At 36.3% G+C, this 14,670-nt stretch overlaps 2 protein-coding genes across 9 annotated transcripts in view; one reads left to right on the top strand and one right to left on the bottom strand.

Moving 5' to 3' along the window:
• Nucleotides 1-1,949, bottom strand: part of LOC111494202 — a 5,176-nt gene extending 3,227 nt beyond the window's left edge. Inside the window, exons 1-2 of one of the 3 annotated variants that reach the window (XM_023144081.1) lie at nucleotides 1,531-1,949; nucleotides 120-1,253 (exon numbers count right to left, since the gene is read on the bottom strand). In XM_023144081.1, coding sequence (XP_022999849.1) covers nucleotides 120-824 — 705 coding nt within the window. In that variant the 5' untranslated portion in view covers nucleotides 825-1,253; nucleotides 1,531-1,949. Of the gene's footprint in view, nucleotides 1-119 lie in introns of all 3 variants that reach the window. The other 2 variants (XM_023144082.1, XM_023144080.1) reach the window with 2 other exon arrangements.
• LOC111494203 (riboflavin biosynthesis protein PYRD, chloroplastic) overlaps nucleotides 1-7,968 on the top strand; it is a 9,675-nt gene extending 1,707 nt beyond the window's left edge. The window contains exons 2-6 of one of the 6 annotated variants that reach the window (XM_023144084.1): nucleotides 627-629; nucleotides 4,701-4,779; nucleotides 5,264-5,636; nucleotides 6,547-6,845; nucleotides 7,181-7,968. In XM_023144084.1, the coding sequence (XP_022999852.1) occupies nucleotides 4,736-4,779; nucleotides 5,264-5,636; nucleotides 6,547-6,845; nucleotides 7,181-7,775 (1,311 nt within the window). In that variant the 5' untranslated portion in view covers nucleotides 627-629; nucleotides 4,701-4,735 and the 3' untranslated portion in view covers nucleotides 7,776-7,968. Of the gene's footprint in view, nucleotides 1-626; nucleotides 630-4,683; nucleotides 4,780-4,818; nucleotides 4,914-5,263; nucleotides 5,637-6,546; nucleotides 6,846-7,180 lie in introns of those variants that run through there. The other 5 variants (XM_023144085.1, XM_023144086.1, XM_023144083.1 and 2 more) reach the window with 5 other exon arrangements.
• Nucleotides 7,969-14,670: the final 6,702 nt, after the last annotated feature.

The raw sequence follows: 14,670 nt of genomic DNA, 5'->3' as shown, positions 1-14,670 counted from the left end.
AAAAAAAAAAAAAAAAAAAAAAAAATTTGTTTAATATACCATCTCCAAGATCTTAAACCTATGAGTTATAAACATTCAGAGAAAACAAGTTTGTTTGCAATCATATTTGATAACTGTACCTGGAGTACTACAGAATTGATCACGTCTGCATATCTCACTGCCAAATTTAGCGACATGCACCGAGGAGGCGCAATAGCAAAGCATCTGATCCTCTTTCTCTGAATGTTCCCCAATCTATCCTGTTTCTGCAGTGCAATTATCGTCAACAATGCCACTACTCCAGCCCCTAGGGAATGCCCAACAAATGTCAAAGTGTAACCTGGATTCTTTTCAACCAGTTCCTTTAAAACCTCACACTCTGCATCAAAAATCCATATAGCTGCCTTCAAAAGGCCATTGTGTACATACCCACCACAAAACTTCGTCTGCCCAAGTTTGTTATCTAGCAAGACTGCATAATCACTTTCTTTTGCCAAATTAAGCCCTCTAACTCCCAAGACGACATCACCATGATCGTGATCAACGTAAATCATATATGGGGAAACACGACCAAGAGTTCCTTCATAATCCTTTCTTAGTAGTACCCAATCAGGATTAATGCCATAGCCACCTGGAGGAGCCCAAAGTGGGTTCCGGAGATCATCTTCATAGACAGATAGAATTAATCGACAATAGCGAGGAATAGGTTCAAATTCCTCAGTCGTGGCCAGGCTCCAGTTTTCACTTTCATGGCCAGCATTATAGAGAAATTTCAACCACAACCAACGAGCACACGCTATACAGTAGACACCTTCAGCGACGGGAATACAACAGGCCAGTGACATAGAAAATGAGGCTAGGAACACATGAAGTTATAAGAATCAAATACATTTAAAAATGAAAGTTTAAGAGAAAAACTTAAAAAGAAAGAGGAAAAACTGTATTTGAATGCCAAAAACAGTACAATTTTTAACCCCAAAAAAAAAAAAAGGGGTTCTTAACAGTAAGACTAGAAATGAAGAAAATCAACTGGAACTGGGTCTAAAACTTCCTGGGGTTCTTCCCAATTCTTCCCAGAACACTCGAATTTGCAAAAAAAAAAACTTCAGATATACTAAAGAAACCTATTGAAGAGAGCACCGAGAGTTTCTCTCGAACTCCAGAGTGATAAGCCTTACACAACCAGAAATTTTTTGAATCAAACAAAGGCAAGCATCTGAAAGGGGATGATAAAGTGAAAGAACAAAACCATTAAACAATCAGCAGCCTAAAGCCTGCAAGAAAGAGAAGCACCACAACAACCCATCACAGAAAATCAACTGGGAAACCCTAAATCATCACTAAAATGCTCATTCATACATAAAAAAAAAAAAAAAAAAAAAATAGTTAAGATAGAGACAAGAGATGGGGGGATGATGACAACCAAGGAAGATAAATTTTCGCAAGCTGGGAAAGGTTTCAGCCGAGTTGCATTTCGATTAACAACAATAATAGAGAAGGAAATATACAACAGATAAACAGAGAGAAAGAGAGTGGAAAACGCAAGTATACCTGCCGCAGCCAACGCCAGTCAAGCCCATGTCACAAATGGAATCAAGCATCTACCATGATAAATGCCAAGTTTCCACGAGCTTCTCATAATTAACTATTATTTTTCCTAATGGAATTTAAAATTTAGAGAGAGTATTATTGAAGCGATTGATACCGATGATGGGGACTTTTGGGACCGATTGATCGCTAGAACGAACTCGGTGGATGACAATTTCTTTGAAGGCCCATGGCATTTGTTCGTCGTCGCTTCGATCCTAGGTTGCCTTTCAAAAAGTAGGTACCTCGATTGCGGCTTCTACAGAAAAGTACAACAGATCAATGATGAATTTCGCTGTATGATTTTGTTGGGGACTCCCAAATTCAATCAAAAAGCAACAAAAATAGGGAGAAACAAACCAATTTGTCTATGAATTTGGTTTTGCCTTGTTAATTTTAACCATAAATTTGTAAATACAGACAGAATTGTTTGTATTATTTTTTGTTTTTTTGTGCTTTTGTTCATTCACCAAATTGAGCATGATTTTTAATATAAATGTTTTTCAAAAACATTATTGTTTTTTTAAGCATTTTTTAAAATAAAAAATAGTTTATAATTAAAATATTTATTTGGTTTACATTTTCTCGAAAGCATTTTTATATCCAATTACAACTATCGCTTTGAACTAATAAATTCACATTTATATTTAAAAATATATTCGTCGGAGGTTTCAGAGTTATGATTGGAATTGTTCGTCAATGATAGTCGTCGAGAGTAGTCGTTGGAATGGATCACAAGCAAAGATTATTAGAGTAGTCGTTAGAGTGAAATTGTTGCATGAGTAGTTGCCAAAGTAAAGTCACTAAGGATTAATGACGACGGGCTACGATGGTCACCTGTAACACCCAAGTCCTCGAAAGAGTAATTTCTTGATTTTTCCTTTTAAGATTCGAATTTTTGAGATTTTATTGAGAGCTTTAGACGTCGAATTTCAAGATGAGGTAGAAGAGAAAATTGCTTTTATAAAATCTAAAAAAATATAAAATAAAGCAATAAAAAAATTAGAAAAAAAGTCGGTCAATGTCAACGAAAGGGCAAAATGGTCATTTTAACCCCCTTTTCCTAGTTTAAGGTTTGTAGGAACCCTAATAAGATCGTTAAGGAGGAAGAAAGAAAATGAAAGAATGGGAGTTTGGGTTTGAAGTTAGAATTTCACCAAAGATCTTTCATGAGAACGGTTCAATGGGCTCAGGTGAGTCAAATTAGGTATGACCAGAATCTTTCGATAAAATTTGAGAAGTAAGAGTCTCAAATCCTCGAGTTTTACTTAGATTTAGGTTCTGAAATTTTAGTAGGTTGTTCTTAGAGAAATTTTGCATAAATTTCATGAAGGAAGTCGGAGTTGAAGCGGATCGCAAGTCAATCTTCTGATGTACATCGAGAATGGAAAGAAGATGTATGCATGCATCATGCACAAATTCGACTAAGGATATTACAAGTTGGGCTAAGGCGTATGCATACATCATATTAATATGTTTACATGCTTGTTGGTAAGGCGTTACAATTTATGTTTCCCAAGTGTTATTACAAGTTGTAATTTGTATTTTTTTTAAATATAATTTGCTTCTTTCAAGCTTATAATTATTGAGATATACGTATGCATACGTCATATTGATAGGCGCTAATAAAAAAAACACAAAAGTATGCATGCATCATGCACAAAAATAGACAGACACCTTGATTGATACCTACAAAAACTAAAATGGTTGATGAAAGAGAAGTTACTAAGTTACAATCTGAAAGGGATATCGACTATGGACCATAAGGTCAAGAGTCTCAAGAAACAGTAGACAGTAATTATCGAAATGGTCAGACCAACATGCATTGGATTTGGTTGAAATAAAGAGTTCAAGTGCATCGAGTCAGATAAGGAGATGTTCGATACATGGGCTAGTGTAAGATTGCAAAATCACACTTAAATTATTATTCAAGTGCATATGCTAATATTTCATTTTTACACATAGGGTCTTCCATATGCAAAAGACGTGCAGAGCAACCCATTTCCACGTTATCATGATTTGACTATTATGTTTGACAAAGATCGTGCCACAAGATTGGATGTAGAAACTCCTACAAAAGATGACATCAAACGATGAGTAGGTAAAAGCACTCACTAGAATCACTAGCATTTCACGTTACAAAGGATTTGTTGGAAGAGGAGACGCGAAGAATACCAACTAGTAGACATACTTGAACTAGAACGTCGTCATAATCAAGCAAAAGGAAAAAAGTGTCATTTCACGTAGAAATAATTAACGTTGTACAAATTAAAAAAGATATGCAGACAACCCAACTTCAAAATATTGCATCCTAGTAGAAAGAACAACTTGTGGATTTGGACAAAGGCGACAAAGTACTTTTCTAAACATGCAACTTAAACGGCATAAAATTGCAAAGAAACTTAACTCTTGGTTAAGAAAAGGTAAGAACACTTTGCTCTAATGATAAGGAATCACTCTGAGGGTAAAATTCAGATTATCTTCTTGATCAAATATTTTAAAACAAGAACATTTCATTGAGATTCGAATCACTCAAAATACAAGATTGATCATGTCAAACTTCTAAACATGAAATCTAAATTACTTAGAATTACAAACAAACCGTCATTGGTTAAAGAAAAAATGTAGCCTCAAAATGAAACTCTTGGCCTTACTTACATGAGGCATTCCAAGAGTGATAACTTTCGTACTTCATGACCAAATTAGTCGGTACAAATTCTTTATGGTCACTATGTAAATATGCCTAAAATACATTAAACAGATATCATAACTCTAAATCATCATCCACCCAAAATTTGTAACTATTCTGAATTAAACTGAGCTTGGTTCTTCTTTAATAAAGCATAAATTGCAACATCTCGTGATAATTTGAGTAATATTTTCTTCACATATTCCTCGAAGTCTATCTTACATGATTGATGCATTAGTTCATAGCAGATATTTGATTAAAGAATAATATGAAGTAAGTATAATTGTTGGTTGAATTATTAAGTGTTTATCAATTATAGATTATAATAGGGATGGCCAACACTCTCAGTCAACTGTTCTTATTTTTGCCAAAAAGTTTATAAAAAGAAATGGGGAAATATTAAAGAAATCTGTTAAAATAAATAAGAGTGGAGTTGTATGGAAAGGGAGTTGAAAGGAGGGGCGATTCTCGCTTCTCCGAATGGCGACGCGAATCATGGCTCTAAATTCCTTCTCCTCCCTCTGGTGAGTTTCTTTCCCCTCCGTTCCCATGAATCTCACTTGTAAAAACGCATAATCAGTAAGAAGAATCATGTTTTATGATTTGTCGATATGGATACAATTTTGCTTTGAACTTGCTCTGTTTCTCGATTCCTTCAGTATCCTTTGTTTCTCGTTTTTTTATTTAAGTATTTTTATTCGGTGCGATCTGTTTTTGTTCTTCATTGTATTTAATTTTCAGATTCTGCTTGTTCGGTGGAAAATGATTTTGGAATTTTCTTCGAGAATTGTTTCTGTGAAAACAGTGAAACGAATTCCAGGTCGTTACATTTTTTGTTTACTTGAAATTCCCCGGTTTTTTCTACTCTGTTGAGTTCGAATTTCTCTAAATGTCCTGGAGACATTACAAATGGAGCAGAATTTGGCTTGATTTAACTTGTAGGCTCTTCTAGGGAATTTTCATGTAAACTCTAGTTGTGTTGCTGATTGTTCTTACTTGATGTTGAAGGAATGCAACTTCAAAATTTACTCCACCTATATCCCTTAATTTTCCTCAGTATTCATCAATTCACCATCAGCATTACCATCACAACGACGAACTTGGGCTCTATGATTGCCCAACATCTAGGGTTTTGAGTTCACTGAAATGGACGGTTAAATCAGAGAGATGTAGGAGAGGGCATTTGGCCAAATGTGTTAGTGCGATTCAAGACACTGATTGTGACGCTGATGATGAGGTTTACATGAGGAGGTCTTTGGAGATTGCAAGGAAGGCAGTTGGCCACACAAGCCCAAATCCCATGGTGGGATGTGTAATTGTTAAAAATGGGAAGATTGTTGGCGAAGGCTTTCATCCTAAAGCAGGCCAACCTCATGCTGAGGTAAATCTCTAATTCCATTCCATTTTCTCGCCACAACTTTACTCTTTTCAGAGTTTATGCGTTTTGGCTTTACAGAGGTGAAAACTTATAGTTATAACCTATAGAATTTTTTTTGTGCTTTTATTCTTGGTTTCCTGCTTTTTCTAGAATGTATGACAGCTTTTTTTAAAAGATAATTTTAGAGATTAAAAAAGATAGAATAAAAGGAAAAGTGAGAAAGATGAAAAGAAGCGTTGTCTCGAGAAAGAGCTAGATAAGCAAGAGATAGGTGGATAAAAATTAAGAACTACAAAAAAGGCCCTTTAGGTGGTTGGATATGATTTTGTTACAAACTTTTAAGAAGTTCGTATTCTATCCCAAATTTTCAACTTGTTCGAAAAGAACCCCTTTGTGTTAGCACATTTGTTTAATGTTTAATGGAAACTAGAATATTGATGGTAAATTGAAACTTCTCAAATGTTTGGAGCAAAATTGAAACCAACTATAAACGTTGGAGACATTTTGTAATTTTGTTTATTTTGTATGAAACTATGAAACTAAGATCATGTTGGCATGTTTCGTAGTTATAGTCATAATAAAAATTGTCAATAGAAAGTATTCTTTACAATATAAAAGTTGAGGTTAAATATCATGGACAAAATTGAACTTGGCTACACAGATTAGGAGATGATTTAGAAAACAAATTGAGTCAAAAAAGTTAGGAGACAAAAAGACAAATTTTAGAATTTAAAAAAGAGAAATAAGAGTGCAACTTTGAAAAAGAAGACTTATTCTTAGATTTTCTTTATTCTAAAAATATGCTTATATTTTAAAAACATTACTGCAACAAGTTATCAAACAAGATCTTACTCATCTGTTTTGTGATTTAAAAGTGCCACTGATTTTTTGAAGCAAGAAATGAAATGATTAGGTATTTGCTCTGCGAGAAGCTGGGGATTTGGCAGAAAATGCGACAGCATATGTTAGTTTAGAGCCATGCAATCACCATGGAAGAACTCCGCCGTGCACGGAGGCTCTAATAAAAGCCAAAGTGAAAAGGGTGGTGGTTGGTATGGTGGATCCAAATCCTATTGTTGCTTCCAAAGGTGTCCAACGACTCAGAGATGCAGGAATTGATGTGACTGTGAGGATGGAAGAAGATTCTTGCAAGAAGCTTAATGAAGCTTATATTCATCAAATCTTGACTGGGAAGCCTCTTCTTACTTTGAGGTAAATTCCATTTTTGGAAAAATTGCATTTGTCAAAGTTTCTCATCTATGAATCCCTAATACTTGGGTTAATATCCCTAATCCCTAAGTCATTCACTTATGCCAAACACTTTTGATAGTCTAATACATAGAGCTTTTTATTACATAAATGGATTGATTTACTGAGATTTAAGTTCCTTTATTGTATAAAAATGATACGTATTTGTAAAAAAATGCATGCTTTATAATAAGCATGTAAACTAAGGTGTCACAATGTTGGGTCATATCGTATCTATGTCTCATCTCATGTGTTTTTTTTTAAACTGCTGACTTATGGCGGTGCCTGATTGACCACAGGTACTCCCTCTCTGTAAATGGCTGCTTTGTAGATCAGGTTGGGGAAGGAGCTGCAGACGCTGGTGGCTACTATTCACAACTACTGCAAGAATATAATGCTGTTCTAATTTCTCCTACCTCATCATCATCTGGGGAATTTGAAATTCCTGCATCCAAAGAACTTGGAGCCAAGCAACCCCTTTGGATCATTCTACCAAGTCCTGATGGTTCGATCAACATTCCTCGCATCACAGATGCAACTACGGAAGTAGTAATCTTAACCGACAAAGAAGCGACTGTGGCCGAGAAGGGTATTGAAACAGTAGTTGTGGATCAGTTAAGTTTGGGGAACATTCTAGATTACTGCAAGAACCAAGGACTAAACAGTGTGTTGTGGGACGTGAGAGGAGAGTTGGGAGTTTATGAAGAACTTCTAAAGGAGGGTATTGAGCAGAAATTGTTGCAGAAGTATGTTGTGGAAATGTTGCCACAATGGAAGGAGAGCCAAAGTGGGAGGTGGGAAGCTTGGTTCAAGAGTATGGGTGAAAGTCTGAAGTTGAAGAGTTTGCAGCCGAGGATTTGTGGGGAGAGTGTTATTTTGGAAGGGAATTTCTAACAAATATTGGCCATTGAAGTTCAACAAAGGTGAGGGTATTGAACTTTTTATGTTCTCCACAACACAGCACAGCACTCCTTTGGTGTTTAATCAAGACAATGAAGGTGGTACCTTTCCCATTCTTCTTAATTAATCTTAATCATTGATTATAGAGCAAATTTTGGGGAGATTATTCCCTGATTTAGTTGCAAAAGTCGTCCACTTCTCTTGATAATTATAATAGGCGACCAATTTTAAACTTTATTGAAACTATATGGATTAGATGAGGATGGAATTCAAAAATAAAATAATTTATTAGTCGTAATTATATTTGGTGATATTGAAGTTGAATGAATTGATACAATTAGGATATATTAATGTGGAGAATAAAGTAGATTTCACAAGCATTTTAGAAAATGGGAAATTATTAGATTTCTAATTTGTTTGTAGTTTAAAAATATTCATGGACCATATCTAATCCAATTCCAGATTTCTTTACTGAACTTTCAATCTGACAAGGGAGAATGTAGAGAAGGCGACAATGCAGAGACTTTGAGGACTTCCCCATCCCATTTGTCATTTCTTATAAATGTACGAAAACTTCTCTTAGGAAATTACCCTTGGCCATACTCCCTTACAATACAGCCTTACCTTTTCCAGCACAATAGATTTTTCCTTAACCAACATAGTTTCTTTCATTTTCTTCCTAATCTTCTCTTCATTCTTCATAGAAACCCTAACCTTAAGATCCTCATCAGCACTCTCATCGAAAACATACAGAATCTTGAGAAGCCTATCGACCTTCTACAAAGATTTACTCTCAGAATCCGAACGCTGCACTGGCCTCTTCGCCAACCAAGTCACTACTGGCCTCGTCGCCAAAATCGACTCCTTCGCCCACTGCGGCAACTATTCCAGCTTCAATACTATTTTTATTCCTTGCTCTTGGGTGGCTCCCTCTCTGTTCATTGGAACTTCACCACCTACTATGACGTCGACTACTTCTTCACCGACTTCGCCTACTACTCCTTCGGAGTCATCAACATAAACTTCAGTTACAAAATATGCTCGAGATATTCTTACTTGTTCTCATTTTCTCGATAGCAAACCAGTCCAAAAGGCATAGACCCCACTTCGTCTCCACCTCTCTCTTTCTTTCTTCATCTAAACTACACTTCAGAGTCCGCATTCTCGATTTCTGCCCTCTTCTTCCTATCTTCTTTATAGCCACCATTGAACTCTCTCTCTCTTTTACCCTTTTCTTAGAATAAAGTCATTGCCTAATTTTGAAGTCTCTATAGTCCACACCACATGTAATTCTTAGGGGGATTTTCCATTATCTCTTGTTCGTTGGTTCGTTCGTTCTATTCCCCGCTTGACCAAGGCCTTCAAATTACCCTCTCTCAATTCTCCTTTTTCCTCTTGACTTAGATGGAGTATGTAGACGTTCAAATATGAAGATATTATCAATTGATGGATTCAATTTGGAGTAAGAGCTGCAACGGAAGAATGTCGAAGCTCGTTGGAAATTTTCTATAAGGGTGAGGGTTTTGTTTAGAATGGTTTTCTTCTATTAGTAATAGATTGTTAAAAAGTTGAAGGATTATCATCGTTGATCGTCAATCATTGGAGAAAGAAAACATCATTAGAAAGGAAAAAAATACAGCAGGAAAGTGCGCAAGTGAAGATAAAACATATTATAAAAGAATATGTGTTGATATGTGAGATAATTTTCACTCTTAGAAGCAATTCAAGACAAGTAGACAACATGACTCTGTATCAAAAAGACAAGAGAATGTAGGAGCCAACATGTATGAAATAGGTATTCTGGAGCGTTATAGAACGTTTTTATTATTATGTTTGATTAAGTGAACTTTTTTTATTCACGAGCAATGTCCATCGTTAGAAAATATGAAATGTAAAAAAAAAAAACAGACAAAAAGAGAAACCTAATTTGAACTATGAGAAATGTGTTGGTCAAATGTTTGAAACCTTATCTATAATTAGTTAATGTGTCCACTCATGTGGTTGAAATATAGGCCCAATATTCCGCCCTACAACTTAAAACAATATTAAATTTAATTTTTTTTTAAAATACAATAATTATGAAAATATCATCATATTGCATTAGCTAATATATATATATATATATATGAATAGATATCTCCAAATTCAAATTAATTAAATAAATAGACAAAAAAAATGTAAATAAATAGACAAAAAAAGAAAAAAAAAGTGTCGAAATGATCAACATTTGTAGGCGTAATTTAAAGACTTTGTTGGTTAAAAGGACAAATGTTGCAATAAATGAGGAATTTGAATTATTGATTTTTTATTTTTTTATATTGGGATAAAGGAAATGGATTACAAAAGTGTGAATGTTTGATTAATCCACCACACCTAAATGGTGTGAAAGTTATCTTATTTATAATCAAATGAATTACAAGGATATGGAAATACTAATAAATGGAAATAACAATAAATGGAAAGATACCTATGATAATAAAGCAAATATTAGATATTTGCCTTATAATAAAATATCAAATATAATATATATGGTAAACTATAATTTATTACTAAATATCTTTCACACCCCACCGCAAGCTAAGCATCGGATTTAAACGAACGTGAAGCTTGAATCTGAAAAATTCAAAGAGGTTGAGAAACACTTTTCTTGAAGAAGTCAACAACCTGGTTCAGAGGAGGCGTAGAGAAACACTTTCTTGGCCATCGAAAATTGCAGAGGAATCGCCGCTCAGCGGCAATGCTGCCTTGGCTTCGGCGAGAATATGTCTAACCCATGAAGAGGGATTGTCGCTTAGCGACGATGCTGCCTTGGCTCTGGTGAGAATATTTCTAACCCCAAGAAGTAGAAGGGGAAACCTAAAGCAAGGGACAAAGACAATGTTGAAGCCGGAAGAGTCGCCACATTGGGCGAAGGAGCCAATTTTGGCGAGAAGGGCAGTCGAAAGAGTCGCCTCATCGGGCGAAGAAGCCAATTTTGGCAGGAAGGGCGGTGGCAACTTGGTTGGCGAATAGGCCAGTGCGGCACCCAGATTCCGAAGGTAAATCTCTGCAAAAGGTTGATAGGTTTAGGTTAGGGTTTATGTGAAGGATGAAGGTTGATTGGGAAGAAAATGAGAGAGACTATATTGGCCAAGGGGAAAACCGATTGGGTTGGAAAAGGTGAGGTTGTATGTACAGAGTATGACGAAAGGTGATTTGGAGGTCAATAGGGTGGAGCCGAAGAGTAATCAATCGGCTCCGACTACGGCAGCCATGAAGACTGCCCCTGCGGCGTCAAAACCAGCAGGGGTGGTGGAGAAGAAGATTAGAGGATTCAAAAGCCATTGAAAAGAAAGGATCGGGGTTGTTAAACCGAGAGGGCTCTGATACCATGTGAATGTTTGATTAATCCACCACACCTAAATGGTGTGAAAGTTATCTTATTTATAATCAAATGAATTACAAGGATATGGAAATAGTAATAAATGGAAATAACAATAAATGGAAAGATACCTATGATAATAAAGCAAATATTAGATATTTGCCTTATAATAAAATATCAAATATAATATATATGGTAAACTATAATTTATTACTAAATATCTTTCACACCCCACCGCAAGCTAAGCATCGGATTTAAACGAACGTGAAGCTTGAATCTGAAAAATTCAAAGAGGTTGAGAAACACTTTTCTTGAAGAAGTCAACAACCTGGTTCAGAGGAGGCGTAGAGAAACACTTTCTTGGCCATCGAAAATTGCAGAGGAATCGCCGCTCAGCGGCAATGCTGCCTTGGCTTCGGCGAGAATATGTCTAACCCATGAAGAGGGATTGTCGCTTAGCGACGATGCTGCCTTGGCTCTGGTGAGAATATTTCTAACCCCAAGAAGTAGAAGGGGAAACCTAAAGCAAGGGACAAAGACAATGTTGAAGCCGGAAGAGTCGCCACATTGGGCGAAGGAGCCAATTTTGGCGAGAAGGGCAGTCGGAAGAGTCGCCTCATCGGGCGAAGAAGCCAATTTTGGCAGGAAGGGCGGCGGCAACTTGGTTGGCGAATAGGCCAGTGCGGCACCCAGATTCCGAAGGTAAATCTCTGCAAAAGGTTGATAGGTTTAGGTTAGGGTTTATGTGAAGGATGAAGGTTGATTGGGAAGAAAATGAGAGAGACTATATTGGCCAAGGGGAAAACCGATTGGGTTGGAAAAGGTGAGGTTGTATGTACAGAGTATGACGAAAGGTGATTTGGAGGTCAATAGGGTGGAGCCGAAGAGTAATCAATCGGCTCCGACTACGGCAGCCATGAAGACTGCCCCTGCGGCGTCAAAACCAGCAGGGGTGGTGGAGAAGAAGATTAGAGGATTCAAAAGCCATTGAAAAGAAAGGATCGGGGTTGTTAAACCGAGAGGGCTCTGATACCATGTGAATGTTTGATTAATCCACCACACCTAAATGGTGTGAAAGTTATCTTATTTATAATCAAATGAATTACAAGGATATGGAAATAGTAATAAATGGAAATAACAATAAATGGAAAGATACCTATGATAATAAAGCAAATATTAGATATTTGCCTTATAATAAAATATCAAATATAATATATATGGTAAACTATAATTTATTACTAAATATCTTTCACACCCCACCGCAAGCTAAGCATCGGATTTAAACGAACGTGAAGCTTGAATCTGAAAAATTCAAAGAGGTTGAGAAACACTTTTCATGAAGATGCTAACAACCCGGTTCTTGGCCATCAAAAATTGCAGAGGGATCGCCGCTCAGCGGCAATGCTGCCTTGGCTTCGGCGAGAATATGTCTAACCCATGAAGAGGGATTGTCGCTTAGCGACGATGCTGCCTTGGCTCTGGTGAGAATATTTCTAACCCCAAGAAGTAGAAGGGGAAACCTAAAGCAAGGGACAAAGACAATGTTGAAGCCGGAAGAGTCGCCACATTGGGCGAAGGAGCCAATTTTGGCGAGAAGGGCAGTCGAAAGAGTCGCCTCATCGGGCGAAGAAGCCAATTTTGGCAGGAAGGGCGGTGGCAACTTGGTTGGCGAATAGGCCAGTGCGGCACCCAGATTCCGAAGGTAAATCTCTGCAAAAGGTTGATAGGTTTAGGTTAGGGTTTATGTGAAGGATGAAGGTTGATTGGGAAGAAAATGAGAGAGACTATATTGGCCAAGGGGAAAACCGATTGGGTTGGAAAAGGTAAGGTTGTATCTAGAGAGTATGACGAAAGGTGATTTGGAGGTCAATAGGGTGGAGCCAGAGTAATCAATCGACTCCGCCTGCGGCAGCCATGAAGACTGCCCCTGCGGCGTCAAAGCCAACAGGAGTGGTGGAGAAGAAGATTAGAGGATTCAAAAACCATTGAAAAAAAAGGGTCGTGGTTGTTAAACCGAGAGGGCTCTGATACCATGTGAATGTTTGATTAATCCACCACACCTAAATGGTGTGAAAGTTATCTTATTTATAATCAAATGAATTACAAGGATATGGAAATACTAATAAATGGAAATAACAATAAATGGAAAGATACCTATGATAATAAAGCAAATATTAGATATTTGCCTTATAATAAAATATCAAATATAATATATATGGTAAACTATAATTTATTACTAAATATCTTTCACAAAAAGGATATATGATATAATATTTGCTAGAGCATGAACATGATTGCATGTGTTTGCGTTTGCATTTGCATTGCCCCTATAATAGGGTCACTTACGGAATATTATTTAAAATACTTAGGCCGTGTACCACATCATTTTTCGGGTAAAGGCAAGATGTATATGTACGGAGGACAGTGGCATTGCGAGCAGAGACTGTGGCACGTGCATAGGGTAGACTCATATTTAAATTCCTAGTCTTAGGTTAGAATATGTTGTTTTGCATTTGATCGTTTTAAATTATTTTGTATTTGTATTTGTTTTTATTTTATCTAAATTTTAGTATTTCATATTTGAACACGTAAGACCAGAGTGTGTTTTCCAGAGAAAATTATGTCTCAAATGTTTTTGATATTTATATTATAGATGATGTTTTCTTTTAAGAGTTATATTTCTGCATTAGAGATTAGCATGATACGTTAATAGCGACTCTGAGTATGTACAAATTTAGGGCCATTACATAAAACACCTTCGAACTAGTTTAGATGAATTGTATGATGTATGAATAACACATACTATGTGACTTGATGCATGCACTTCGTTGATCCATGTATCTTATGGTATCATGTACACGTTATACCCTATGAGACACTTGATGAGTCATGTACGATAAAAATAATTGATATTCTACGTACACACACATATATGTCTCATAGGAAGGTTATATCATGAAAAGTATGGGAGTATGATGTGCATCATAATCATGTACCGTGATTAAAAAATGTAGGACCATGTTAGGAACAACGACATAAAATTTGTAGAGTCATGAACTACTCACGATACACAGAAACCTACTCATTAATTATTTTAAGAAATCGTTTCTGTTGTGGTAGATCATACAAAGTTGCAACCATAGAGTATATATACTAAGAATTCTAAGAGATCAGACAATTTATACCAACCTCACTATGATACTATGTACTACCGCTTACTTAAATCTTCAAATATAAATTTAGATTCTTTACTTTTAAGTGATAAATCTTAGTATAAAAATCTTATAATTTCCTCCAAAACTCGTACTTCTCACCTACTGTATCTCTCCATTTCCTGAATAATAGAACTGATTCCAAACTCTCCTATGTTCATAAAGAGTGGAAACCGACTTTCTTCACTCTATATCCACACCCTTAAAGGCTTTCTTCAATACCTCTCAAGGAAGACTTTACAAAGACGATCCATTTAAACGTGGCGTCGTCTATCCTCTATTAGTAAGTAAGTTTGCGTGTGGTGTGGTTCGGTTC

This window comes from Cucurbita maxima, unplaced genomic scaffold (genome assembly GCF_002738345.1).
Source record: "Cucurbita maxima cultivar Rimu unplaced genomic scaffold, Cmax_1.0 Cma_Scf00020, whole genome shotgun sequence".
Lineage (NCBI taxonomy): Eukaryota > Viridiplantae > Streptophyta > Magnoliopsida > Cucurbitales > Cucurbitaceae > Cucurbita > Cucurbita maxima.
This window is presented reverse-complemented; position numbering and strand designations above follow the sequence as displayed.